Source organism: Molossus molossus, unplaced genomic scaffold (genome assembly GCF_014108415.1).
Source record: "Molossus molossus isolate mMolMol1 unplaced genomic scaffold, mMolMol1.p scaffold_m16_p_17, whole genome shotgun sequence".
Taxonomy (NCBI): domain Eukaryota; kingdom Metazoa; phylum Chordata; class Mammalia; order Chiroptera; family Molossidae; genus Molossus; species Molossus molossus.
Window position 1 is genome coordinate 32,937,816 of NW_023425352.1, and position 13,792 is coordinate 32,951,607.

General features: G+C 40.2%; 1 protein-coding gene across 3 annotated transcripts in view; it reads right to left on the minus strand.

The window, feature by feature from the left end:
* Positions 1–5,358: 5,358 nt before the first annotated feature.
* LOC118632737 (interferon-induced protein with tetratricopeptide repeats 5) overlaps positions 5,359–13,792 on the minus strand; it is a 57,862-nt gene continuing 49,428 nt past the window's right edge. For all 3 annotated transcript variants that reach the window (XM_036265952.1, XM_036265950.1, XM_036265951.1), the window contains exon 2: positions 5,359–8,369. In XM_036265952.1, the coding sequence (XP_036121845.1) occupies positions 6,926–8,369 (1,444 nt within the window). In that variant the 3' untranslated portion in view covers positions 5,359–6,925. The remainder of the gene's footprint in view (positions 8,370–13,792) is intronic.

Sequence of the window (13,792 nt, forward strand, 5' to 3'; positions counted from 1 at the left end):
GTCTTTTCTTCTCTCTCTCTAGCCTTCTCCACCCCCCACCCCCATCCCTTTCCCTCCCTCCTTCTATGTGCACGCTCTCTCTTTCAAAAGAAAAACAGGAGCCTGGCCGTTGTGGCTCAGTAGTTGAGCATCGAGCATCGACCCATGCACCAAGAGGTCACCAGTTCGATTCCAGGTCAGGACACATGCCCAGGTTATGGGCCAAATCCCCAGTGGGGGGCATGAGGAGGCAGCCAATCGATGTTCTCTCTCATGGATGTTTCTATCTCTCCCTCTCCTTTCCTCTCTCTCTAAAAATAAAGAAAAAAATTAAAAGGAAAACAGAAATGATCTAATATTAAGTTTCAAGCTGTGAATTCTTGTTTCCTGTAGATTCTGCTCAATGAAAGGTTTTCATACACAAATTACCTGATTTTTATTTGGGGGTTTGTTTTTGTCTTGTTTGTTTAGGTACATAAGGTTGCTGGAAACGAGAAAGCATGTGAAGTGAGGTGAAGCTACCCTTAAGCTAAATTAATATTCAGTGGAATTCAGGGCTCAGAGGCACTTTCCAAAGTCCCTGACTTGGAAGCTGAAGGCAGACCCAGTGATCTAGAGGCAGGCCATCCCAGCCTACGTCTGGTTCCGTGCCTTGCAGCACTCTGGTAACCTCGCCTTCTTGTGCTCTCTCCACATTGGCTTAAGGTTCTGACTCTGGTTGGTGTGCTTGGGAGATGTACACTTCCTCCCAAGGACAAAGGACTAGGTGTCCTGGCTTCTAATTGTTTACTGATTCTTCAGCCTTACAAAGTAGGCTGAGGAATATATTCCAAACCTCTGATTTCCAACATCCAACTCTTGAGACAAGCCTCTTCCTTCCGTTGAGTCCCTTGATTTCCTTTTATTAAAAATATTTATATGCTTGTATGCATAACCAATGGACATAGACAACAAAGCTGGGACAGGGTGGAGGGGAGATGGGGAAGACAGTGTCAAAGGGAGAAAAGGAGAAACATCTGTAACAAAAATTAATAAAAAAAATATTTTTTTTATTGATTTTTTTTGGGAGAGAGGAATGGAGAAGGAAAAACATCTATGAGAAACATTGATTGATTGCCTCCTGGACGCCCCTTACCGGGGATTGAGCCCAAAATCCAGGTATGTGCCCTGACCAGGAATCAAACCAGCAACTTTTGGGGGATGATGCCCAACCAACTGAGCCACACCAGCCAGAGCAAATCCCTTGATTTCTTAGGCCATTCTCTCCAGGGGTTCAGAGCAGCTTTAATCCCAGCATCAAGGGTCAGCTGATATGGACAACTAGTTCCCTTTCATAATTCCTCCAGCTTCGGGACTCTATGTACACAGTGCTGGTGACCTATGATTACAGGATGTCTGAGCTCAGTGTGATCCTCTGTAGCATTCTCCCAAACTCTCTATAAAGGGTAACCCTATATTTTCATATCCTTTTCCCCCAAATTTTGACTATTTAGAACATATTGTATAGGTTAAATGCTAGATTTTAGCACTGGTCTCTGTGTTTAAATACTTTTCCCACTTATTAGCTGGGTGTCTTTTTTTTTTTTTTATCCTCACCCGAGGACACTTTTTGCATTTATCTTCAGATAGAGCAGGAAGGAGAGAGGGAGGAAGAGAGAGAGAGAGAGAAACATCAATGTGAGAGAGACACATTAACTTATTGCCACCCACAGGACCCCAACCGGGGCCAGGGACAAACCGCAACCAAGGTACGTACCCTTAGCGGGAACCAAACCCGGGACTCTCTGATCCGGGGGCCGATGCTCTAACCTTTGTGCCAAACTGGCCATGGCTAGCTGGGTGTCTTAATCTAAATTTCTTTGTTCACATACAAAAGGAAATAACAAAAATGCTTGTCTATAGGGATTTTGTAAGTTTAATACATGTAATGCATGTAGTACACCACCTGGTACCCATTATATACTATGGAAGAATTAGCTCTCTTATTCACGTGGCACTAGAATCTATGGATGTGGTTAAACGAGCATTTCCTCTCAAGGGCTTTGCATCAATCTGGTGGTGAGTTAGGGACATACTTATATAAAGAGACCTGGTCTACAAACTCACTTTGAACTCCTGGATGTTCATCTCTTTCTTTCCCCTCTCCCCTTTACCCTGGGGCAGGAATGGAAGCTCATGCAGCAATGGCACTTTCTGAAGGATAGGAAAGGCCAGTGTGTCCAGGGTGCAGTCCAAGTGACATCAGTCCATGCTTGCCCTTCAGAGTCTATCCGTGCATGTTCCCATGAGGTACGGCTTTCCCGAAGCTCACACATCTCAGCTCCACTATTTTGATGCTTACTCTGCCTATATGCTGCCATGAAAGAGGTATTAAACATTCTGGTTCCCACTTACAGAAGACTTCTAGGTTCAGAGCAGACACAGGGCTGTATACATGGCATTTCTGTGCATGTGTTGAGTAATTAGATGCTGTTTTCAAAATTCATTTAAAGTGAAGTCCAACAAAAACGCTTAATGAACAGATTTATCTCTGAAACTGCCAGAGAAGGTGGGACTTCTGTTTGAGGAGGAATGAGGTGCATGTGGGTGGCTTGTTCACAGGGGGAAAAGGAAGCTACGGAGAAGAAATCACACCTCAGTGATGCCAAGAAGATCGGCTAAGAAGAGAATGGGAGAGGAGTGAGAGGCTGGTCCTGGGAGAGAAGTAGGGAGAGAAGGGGGTGTTACAGCAGAAAGATAAGTGATGAAAGGCTGTGGCCGTTAAATATAACCCGGCTCTGCTGTTCTGTGGGGAGGGAAAGAGGAAGGAGGTCAGGTCTTTGGGAGGAGGCTGTCCTACCCTGCCGTGGTGCCTACGGTGTGCTTATTATAATGCTACCTCCCGATGTACTGAATGTAGACTTTATCTCCTGATTAAGTGAGGATTGATTATTGAATTAACTCACATAAAACTATTTCATCAAGTTTAACTATATCTCTTGACTTTCCTTTCTGTAACAGGAGGTTTTTTGTGTGTCTCTACCCTTTCCTTAACCTCTTTCCCTCTTCTCTTTTCCAACTCAAATATTTTCAGAGTTGTAAACCTTTATGTTCCATTCTTTAACCATAATTAATTACTGATCCAAAAAGCTGAAAAAAAAAAAATGAATGGCATTTATAGTATCTAAAGATGATTTAATCTATAGCCAGTGAGTAATCTAATTACGTTTCTTTTACCAGGTGGGTTCATTTGACCTCCAAGAGCAGACACCACAACAGTGTTTAAGATCAAACATCTTATTAGGGCAACACCTGTGAGAGAAAAACGGATGGGGACAAGGAGAGGCTGGGGGAGCCATCAAATGTGATGCGGGTCTGACTCCAGTGCAGAAGAGAGAAGGAAGAGAAGTTGGGTGGAAGCATCTGAGACCACGGTACAGTTTTGAGGAGAATACGGCAAGGCTGGTGGGGAGTCCTTGAGTCCAAGCCACCGGTCAGAGGAGTTCTGCCTCTCCTGGGTCAGGGCCTGAATTCGTATCCCAAGCTGGGAAGCATGGCCTCAGGGCAAATGCAGTGACGGATGTCAGTGTACAGCAGATGAGACCCTCAGTCATTTATACTCCCTGTTGCTGGAGATCTGAGATGCTTCTTGTGGCTACCATATTAGGGTTACAATGTTATTACCCATGAACTACTCAAAGGAGACTATTCTAATTATCCAGGCCAGTGGAGTCTCATTTCTTATAATCCACCAATTATAAAAAGAACATGCCACATTTTAATTTATAATTTTCATGTTCTTTAATCTCAGCAATAAGCACATTCTATAAAAGAACCATTCTTGGGCCTGCTTGTGTTATAATGACATCACAGCCAGATAAACTATCAATTAAGGTTTTTTTTTATCCTCACCCGAGGACATTTTTCCATTTTTTGTTCAGATAAAGTGGGAGGGAAAGAGAGGAAGAGAGAGAGAGAGAAACATCGACGTGAAAGGGACACATCGAGTGGCTGCCTCCTGCACGACCCAACCAGGGCCGGGGACAAACTGCAACCGAGGTACATGCCCTTAGCAGGAACCGAACCCGGGTCTCTCTGTACCGTAGGCGACGCTCTAACCGCTGAGCCAAACCGGCCAGGGCTCAATTAAGGTTTAAATGGTATAACATATTATTGGTTATAGGTAGAAACTGTCAAATAGGGAAGACGGATGCTGAACTGGGAGCAAGAAGAAATTAGGTAGTTGTGAATTTTTAAGTCATATCACCAATCTGGGTCCCAACTTTCTTATTAATAAAGTAGGCTGGAGCAGGCGCTTTCTCAGGTCTTCCTGGTCTGAAGTTCTGTGCGTCTATGTGATTTTTCTTGAACTGATATACTTTGCGTGGACTCAGTCTAGAAAAGAACAGTGACTGCTTGTGTTGTCCTTGAAACTGGCAGATGGCACAGGATCAGCTGCTAAGACGAGTGCTGCACCCAGAGGGACAGGAAGCGTGTTGAGAGCTCCCTGACTCGGAGGCCAGTTGTCCTGCCAGCTGATTCATGTGCTGAAAGGGTTGTTCTCAGCGTTTGTGAGGCTGGTGGCATCGCCTTGCTGTTCAATAAAATAGTTTCCAAGATCACTTTGGAGATTTGGGAAAGAGGCATTTCTCTCTTCCACAAGGGTCAAATTACCCCCAAGGGCAATTATAAGCACTTTCCTGGGCATATTTTTGGTTTGTCTAAAAAAGATTAGATCTTTGAAGTTCCTAAAGACAGACCAACATGTATAAACTTCAGGCCATAAGTGTTTAGTTAAATGGAAGGAATACATTTCTAAGAGTAAGGACTATCTGAAGATGAAATGGTCATTTAGGAAGATAATTCAAGCCATCAAAACTTGAAGTTTTGGTGGTTAATTGATAAAGGTGAACTCTGAGGTCTTTTTTAAACTCAAGAGTCTATGAAATAATCTCTAAATAATTATAAATTTTAGGCAGATAATTATTGACAAAATTTAAAGTTATTATAAACATATTAATTTTAGTTCAGTATTTATAGTTTTATTTTTCATATACCGATTTTATACTTTCTTAGTATGTTATGACTTCTTATATATTTCAATATTTTAATATCTAGTGAATTTTACAGTCATCTCATAACCTTAAATCTAGTATTTCAATATAGAGGCTTATAGTTATATCTTTGTCTTGATACCATAACTGTATTTATTGCATATGAAGTGCCTACTTGGGAACATCACCTTGATTATAGCATTATTCCCAATGAGAGAAAATGACTTTTGCAAAATAAAATATTCTAGTATTGAATTTCTAAAATACTTGAATAAAGATCATTCCCTTTCCTATTCTTCCTTCTTGAATAAACAAATAAAATAAGCAAAATAAACAAAACAGGAGGGACGTAAGTAAAACGAACAAAGAATTTAATTCACGAGATACATTGCAGTATACATGTATGTTTGAGTGCACACAGAAAAAATATCTGGAAGGATACATATCAAATTCTTAACAGTTTACCTTGGGGACGTAGGACTGGGGTAGAAGGAAGGGAGTGCTCTTATTTTTAAATTCATATACTTCTGCAGTGTTTGAAATTTTACAATGATAACTCACTACTTTTATAATAATCAAAACCATAATAGAAATTAAAAAAATAAAAATAGCAACAAAAAGTAAAACACACACATACACATTAGTTTTAAGAGCTACATTGGAGGTATAGAGAATTAAAATCACATGACACACTTTTCTACTAATACTGGTGGTAAATATAAACAAAGAAACAACATTAGAGAAGCCCCTTTTAGCAACATCCCAAATTAAAAAGTCTCACGATAACAGCCCTTAAACAGTGACCCCAGGTGAATCTTAAAAGCGAAAGCTGGGCTTACCTATTCCTGGAGGATCTATAGGAAAGCGTGTCAATCTGAGAACTTCAGACAAAAGAAATAGCTTCACAGAAGTAACCTGGAATTCTAAAACAGTTAACCAAAGGCCAGAAATTGGGGGGTATAAGAACTCTACCCAGCCCAGACCCAAAACTAAATCACTGAAATTTTGGAAATCTAGGGATATAGGTTAGAAACTTCTATTTTATGCATTTGCTTATCATTTTTTCCAATTGCTCAAGTGGTCTGCTTTCTATCTCAATGATTGTAACCTAAAAATACTGCAATTCTAATTGAAAAAAATAAAATTAATTCCATCTAGATTCAGTTTAGGTTTATTCTTCTAGTTAAAGAACCAGAGAAACTTGAGACTAATGATTTTCCATGATTCATATTTTTTCTCATAACTGTTTCTAGCTACTTAATGAACATTTTGGGAGCTAATACTTCTGATTTCTCATAGGTCCCTAAAGTTCTGTATTTGAGGAAATCTTTTTTTCTCATGTTCTTTTTTCTTTTATTGAAGTCATCTGAGATGACAAACTTTTATTATGAACTTTTTCTTCCAACAAAGAGGATTCTTCAGGTTGATGGTTAAATATCTTCATTGAAGTCAGGACATCTGTAACTGGAAGGTTCCCCCTTTTGTAAGCGACATAATTCAGAACTTAACGAGTAGAATTCTGCGCTCCAGAAACAGTGTTCCTGACCTAGGTGGCAATGATTCATGTAGGGTTATACTCGCTGCATAAGTGAGTAATATGGGAAATCTGACAAAACTGAATCAGAATGTTATAAATAGCAGAGATAAAGGGTATAAAGTCATAATGGCCATGCCATTTCAAAGTTACCATTTAATGTTGCTGTTTCTTCATGAATGATAGTATTTTCATTTTTTAAAAAAGTAGAAAACAGCAAATAATTCATCATAATGTATATAAAGTAGTTAACATGATGCCTGGTACACAATAACCATTCAATGAAAATGGACTATGTAATGAATGGATTAAAACAATAAACAAAAATATAAGAAACCAAAATAGAAGAGCTTTAAAATTGACTTCCTGGAGTATGCAGTTAAATGGAAAGTCCAAGCTCACAGAGAGCACTGAGGAACTCTGCATTTTCGGGATCTATCTTTTGGGCCCGCTCGTAGTACTCAGCAGCTTGCCTCTTTTCGCCCTCCAGCTTGTAAACAAACCCTAGCGCACTTAAACTCTGCACATCTGAAGCATTGTGACCAAGTCTCTTGGTAGCCAATTTCTTCAGAGCGCTTGTCAGTTTGGTACGGAGGGAAGACCTGTCTTTGACTTTTAAGGCTTCCAAGTAATGGTGGATGGCAGTGTTTTCTGATTTACGGTGGAATTCCTGAAAGCGGCCGTAGTGGTAGTGGATCTGATGCTTGTGATCGTCAGTTATGTTCTCCAGACGCAGGGCTTTCTGGAAAATGTCTTCAGCATTGCTGTACTGGCCCCCCTCAGCATACATGTTGGCCAGGTCTGTGTAGGCAAATGCGAACATAGAGTCTCGCTCCACCGCGGCCTTGAAATGAAATATAGCGGATGTAATCAGCCCATCGACTTTCAGCTTATCTTTGCCTTTAGGTCTGTTGCGCGTGGCCTTCTTGATTTGGATCATCTGTGCCCTATAGCAAAGTCCCATCTGGTGATGCAGGAAAGAAGAGGTCGGTGTTACCTCCAAGGCCTTCTTCAGAAGTTCAAGAGCTTTGTCCCAGGAATTTTTTCTCCTGTAGAATTTGGCTGCGTAACGAAGGACATACGGTTCAGCTGAGATCTGGTCCAGGATCTCCTCAATATACTTTTCCCCTTCAGCTTCTGCGTGCACATCTTGAAGCTTCAGTGCCAGGAAAACCTTGATGTAGGTGTTGTCGGGGTTCAGGGTGACAGCCTTCCGCAGAGGGCCCAGAGAGAAGCTCTTTACAGAGCCTTCTCTGTCCGAATCATCCAGCCGGTACACTGTGATGGCATAGCCGATGTTAAATTCCGGATTGTCCGGTTCCACTTCCAGAGCCTTCTCAAACGCGGCTTTGGCCTTTTGGTAATATTTTCCGCCAAATTTCAGGAGTGCCCACCCTTTCTCACAGTCAATCTCAGGACACTCCATTTTGTAGTTGAAAGGGCTGGACATTTTCTTGCAGACATCCCCCACCTTGGCTGTGTACTCCTGGGCTTCCTTAAGCTGGTCCATGTGATAATACACCCAGGCGTAGTTTCCCCAGGTGACCAGGCTCCGGACTTCCTCTTTGTCTGAGTGTTCCCGCTGGATTATTTCTTCCGCTTGCTCCAAGCACTTGAGGGCATCTTGATTTTGGCCTTTTAGGTGTTTCACATAGGCCAGTAAGTTATAAAGAGTGAGTCTGGACTTGGTGGTAAGAAATTCAAGCTGTTGCCCAATTGTATCTTCCACATCGAACAGATCGATGTCTTCCTTAAGTAAATTCCACGTGAAGTGGCATTCTAACTCCGACAGAATGGCCTTCAAGGAGTCCTTGGGAATCTCACTGTCAAAGATAAAATCCGTTTAAATTTCTAAATAAAGGAAACAATCCATTTTTAAACCTTAAATACTGTTCTTTGCTTAACCACCACTTTCCTCTTTTATTTGATCTTACAGTTCAAGCACAGGCTCCTATAGCTTTATACTAGCTTCCTCTGTGTACAGTGATGTTCTAGAAATAGTTCATTAAATTCTCATTATTTATCACAAAATTCTGGAGATGACAGCGCTTTCTATGTTACAGGCTATCTATTTCCCTTTGGCAGTCATTATCTCACAAGGACCATGTATTTTTAGAGAGGAAAATTTAAATGTTTTATTTCCTAGCCTTGAAAATTGAGAATAATAAACATATACACAGCCAATAATTAGTATAAAATTTTCATGTCTGTATTCTTAGTTAGAAATAAGGAGTACATCGAAGGAGACAGAAACCACAAGAATATATCATTTTTTCAGAGAAAGGAAGGAAGGAGGGAAGGAGGGCAGGGACGGGGGAGGAAGCCAAGCCTGCAGAGAGAGAAGTCACAGAAACAGACAGGAAAAGGCATACCAAGAGATGGGGAAATGCACAAGTTTGAGAGAGATTAAAAAGAGAGTGGCAGATTTAGAGAAAGATGGGGAAAGGCGGTAAAAAACTTAGTAGGTGTTCATGTAAGTGCCATACTCTCTGACCTCTGGGGTTTAGGCAACAACAAAGACTGACACCTGTTAGTAACTTATCAATGCCCTTAATATTCAAATATCTGTTGAACTCTCCCAAGACATGGAGTAGTCTCCACAGGACCCACTGGAAACACTGTCTTTGAGCTAGGAAGACGAAGAAGAAGGGATAGGAAGTATTTATTACTGAGAGCCTTTTCCGTGCAAGGTCTTCGGAAGAACCCTGAGGCTGTAACTGTGAACAAGACTTGTAAGTAAACAGTCAATTACAACTCAGCATGCCAATAAAGTTCCATGGAAGTGATCCAGAAAGGGTACACAGGCTAGTGTGTAGGTATCTGTGGTTTTTACTTGGTGAGGATCCCTTCTTTTGGCCTTCCTTTGTGAAACAACCTCTCACCCTAATCTCAGTCCATGTGATTTGAGATGGGTGGCCACCCTTCACTCCAGTCTGTGGGAAGGCATGAGATATTCCAGCCATTTCTTGGTCCCAGTGATTTATTTGGAGCATGTCCAATTAAAATATATTTTTGCTGAAATGGGATTTTGCTGAAACTATCTCCCTTCCTTCTAAAAATTTTAAACTGGTAGAATACAAGTTTGGAGAGCCCTCTTGCCTTGGGAAGAACCTGCCTGAGAAAGAATGTAACAGAGGAAAGCAGAGCTTTGATAGAAAGAAAGATAGTTGGCTCATGTTACTGACTAAATACTTGGATTCAGTTTTGCCTGGATCACCTTGTTGACCCATGGACTTATATTTACTTAAGCAAATAATCTCGCTTTCTCTTCTTGCTTAAGCAATTCAAACTGGCTTAAGCCAGTTTGAATTGGGTTTCTTCTGTCTACAACTGACAAAGTCCTGATTAATATACCTAGCTTTGTTTGTTTGGTTGGTTGATGGTGAGGCAGTCAGGAAAGTCTTTCTAAATATACTATTGGCTATAATTAAAGGTCACAAGAAAGATGTATAAAAAATTACTTAGGGTTTCTCTCAAAGAGGGAGATGCTCTAATTATGAGATGAATAGTGCATAGTGTGTATTTCCTTTTCTACTGCACACAGGACCCCTCTCCTTTGAATGTAAAATGTAAATACGTATTTGTATAAATGTTTATGGGAACTATAGTAAGATTTCCATCACTGAACAGTTATTGATCATGTCATAATCATACATGGCAGTATTCTAGTTGTAGTGGATATAATAGAGCACAAGATAGAAAAAGGTCCTTTCTTCATGGTAACTCCACTCTGGAAGAGGAACAAAATATGTTGACAGAAAATAAACATATATACAAATCAGTGGACAACATAATTCTGGACAATAATAAGTGATAAGAAGAAGAAAATCAGAGTGATGGGATTAAGTGCTAGTGGTGGTAGGGGTCCCTCAGTTATGATTGTTAAGGAATAGCCCTTATAAAAGCGGCAATTGAATTCAGTTCTCAACAATGAAAAGGAGGCAGTCACAAAAGATCCGAGGGTAGAATGGTCTAAGCCAGTGCTTCCCAACCAGGGTGATTTTGCCTCCCAGGGGACCTTTGGTCATGTGTGGAGACAATTTTGACTGTCATTATGGAAGGAATGGCTACTGGCATCTACAAGATCAAGGCCAGGGATACTGCTATATACCCTACAATGCACAGGTCAGCCCCAACAAGCAAGAATGATCCAGTCCAAAATGTCAGTAATGCTGAGGTGAGAAACCCTGGTTTAGGCTGAGGTGCCGGCGAGTGCAAAGGCCCTGATGTGGGAACAAATTTGGGAGTGTTCAAGGGACAGAAGGAAGTGTGGCTGAAGCATAAACGAAAAGGAAGAGTAGCAGGATATGAGGAGTCAGTAGTAGGCAGGGACAGATAATTTAAATTTTCCTCTAATTGCAATGGAAAACCATTGGAAAAAATTTTTAAGTAGGGAAAGGAAAATGTTTGAGAAAGACAAGTATCACGTGATCTCACTTATATGTGGAATCTAATGAACAAAATAAACTGATAAATAAAATAGAAACAGAGGCATGGAAACATGGAACAAACTGGCTAACCTCAGAGGAAAGGGGGGAGAAAGATGGGAAGAGCTTAACCAAAGAATGTACATGCATACATCCATTACCCATGGATACATACCATAGGGTGGTGAAGACCTGGGGCAGAACAATGGGGAAAAGAAAAGGGGGAACATCTCTAATGCTCTCAACAATAAAGATTTACAAATAAATAAGTAAATAAAATAAAATAAAAATTGTTCTGGCCCGGCTGGTGTGGCTCAGTTGACTGAGAGGTCCGGTTTGATTCCCAGTCAGGGCACATGCCTGAGTTGTGGGCTCGATCCCCAATAGGCGTGCAGGAGGCAGCCGATCAATGTTTCTCTCTCACACTGATGTTTCTCTCTCTGTCTCCCTTCCTCCCTCTCTAAAAAACAAACAATAAAAACATATTTTTAAAAAATTGTTCTGGATGCTCTGTGGAGAATGGACAATAAACGGTCAAGAGGGGAAGTCGGGAAATTAGTGGGAAAACTATTTATTCCACAACTATTTATTGAGAGCCTACTATATGCCCAACACTGTTCTAAGTGTTGGGGATACAGCAGTGAACAAAACAGGAAAAAAAAATCCTGACTTTATGTAGCTTACATTCTAATGGGGTGGGGTGTGGCACAAAAAGACTGAAAAATAAATGAAAATATAGAGTATGTGAGATAATAAGTGCTAAGGAGGAAAAATAAAAGCAGGAGAGAAAAGCAGGTGGCTGGCAGGAAATGGGTAGCATGGCCAGAGCAAACCTCCCTGAAAGGGACACGAAGGCAGCTACTGAGGAATCCAAGGAGAGAGGAGGTGGCTTACATTCGGGTGGCAGTGGGTTAGGAGGACTGGATGGTTTATTTGGAGGCAGAACTGACAGGTCTGTTCCATCACAGTTTCCTGTTCTTCATAGCTCTTATATCAATATTTGCTGGGGGTTGGAAGGGAGGAGAGAGTGCTTTGAATCAAATGTGAGATTAAAGTGAGTTGGACTGAGCCTTTAGGAATTGAAAAGGGGCCCTTTTAGTAGCAACAAGTGACAGAAAATTTGCAGAACTGGATTAATTACACAACTAGTAGTAGTGATTAAAAAAGATAAAACCATTTCATATTTATAATCTAATATACTACTCCATGAAATGTTTTCCAGTGTTTATAAATACTGAATGTAAATATTAATACTTGACTTAATATTATATTTAGTAGACATTTAAATGAACTTATTGTAAACTTCAATTTTTATAATTTTTTCATATTTATTCTTTCTCTGTTTGTGAATATAAATACATACCTCCGGTATGCATGGGTCCAACACTTTAGTGACTATAGGTTCTAGACTAGAGCTTTCCAATAGAGCCCCCTGCCATGATGGAAATGTCTCATCTGTATTCTACAATATGGTACACACACGCCACACATGGCCACTGATCATTTGAAATGTACCTAGTACAACGAAGAAGCTGAATTTTCAGTTTTATTTACTTTAATTAACTTAAATAGTCACATAGGACTGGTGGCTACTGTATGGAACAGCTAGAGACATTGGGATTTAGGGCTTAATAGACAAAAAGGCCTCAAGCCCGACAGGTTAGAGCTCTCATTTAACTTGAAATTTCTGTTATTTTATTCAAGGTGGAGAGCTAAATTAAATGGCAAACAAGGATATATCTGAAAAACAACTTTATGCTTATCACCTGGGTTCACTGTATATTCAACTCAATGGTGTAAATATAAACTATTTATAATATACTGTCTAGAATCATGTGAGTACTCAAAAAACGACTAAAGCTACCATTCACTGATGGTCTACTACATGCCAGGCAGTGTGCTAGCCACTTTATATAAATTACATTGATTTTTAGAAAAATCTCTTATTATTTTCACGATTTTATGATGAGGACTGGCAGGAAGTTTAAATTACATGTCTAAGGTTACACAGCTATAAAGAGGCTGAGACAAGATCCAACCCCAGTTCTGCCTGATGCAAAAGCTGTGCCTTTCAACCATAATACTATATACTATCTCTACTAACACACTGGAGGGTTTTTGTTTTTAGTTTTTTTTAGAATAGTTTGCTTTAAAACATAGGATACAGCTAATGTATATAAAACTCACTTCACTTCAGGAGGACCTAAAGAGAAAACAGGAAGGGATTTTAGAGCAGGTAAGAGGTTGGTGTGACTGACCATTGGAAAAGACATTCCAGATATTTAAAGGTCTCGGGTTAAGAAAACAGTAATTTCATATATGAAAACATTCCACTTCGCTGGAATTGTCTTGAGATGGACCTATTTCTCACCAGGACGTGCTTCACACAGTACACAGAGAGAGGATGGCAGAGAGAGATTTATTTAAAGAGAATCAGTGATTCTCTCAAACAACAGAGAGCTGGGTAAAAATAAGTTAAAAGTGATCCGAAGGAAGTACAAGAATCTTAGTTAACAACAACAAAAAAGAATCTTAGTGAGTAAAGATATAATTATCATCGTTAAGATAAGTGAATTAAAATACTTTCCCCACAATCCAATTAAAGACTTTCTGTTGTATACGCTGATGCCCTTGTAAAGTATTTCCTCTATCCCTGATCTCTCCCTGAGTTCCAGACTTGCCTCATTTTTAGTCCAAACAAACACATCCAGTGCAGAAATGTGGATCCCTTGAGTCTGTTCTCCCCTCAGTCTTCCCCACCTGGTTTGGCACCTCTTACTTCTACAGGCCAAATAACTGAGGAATAATCTTTGCTTCCT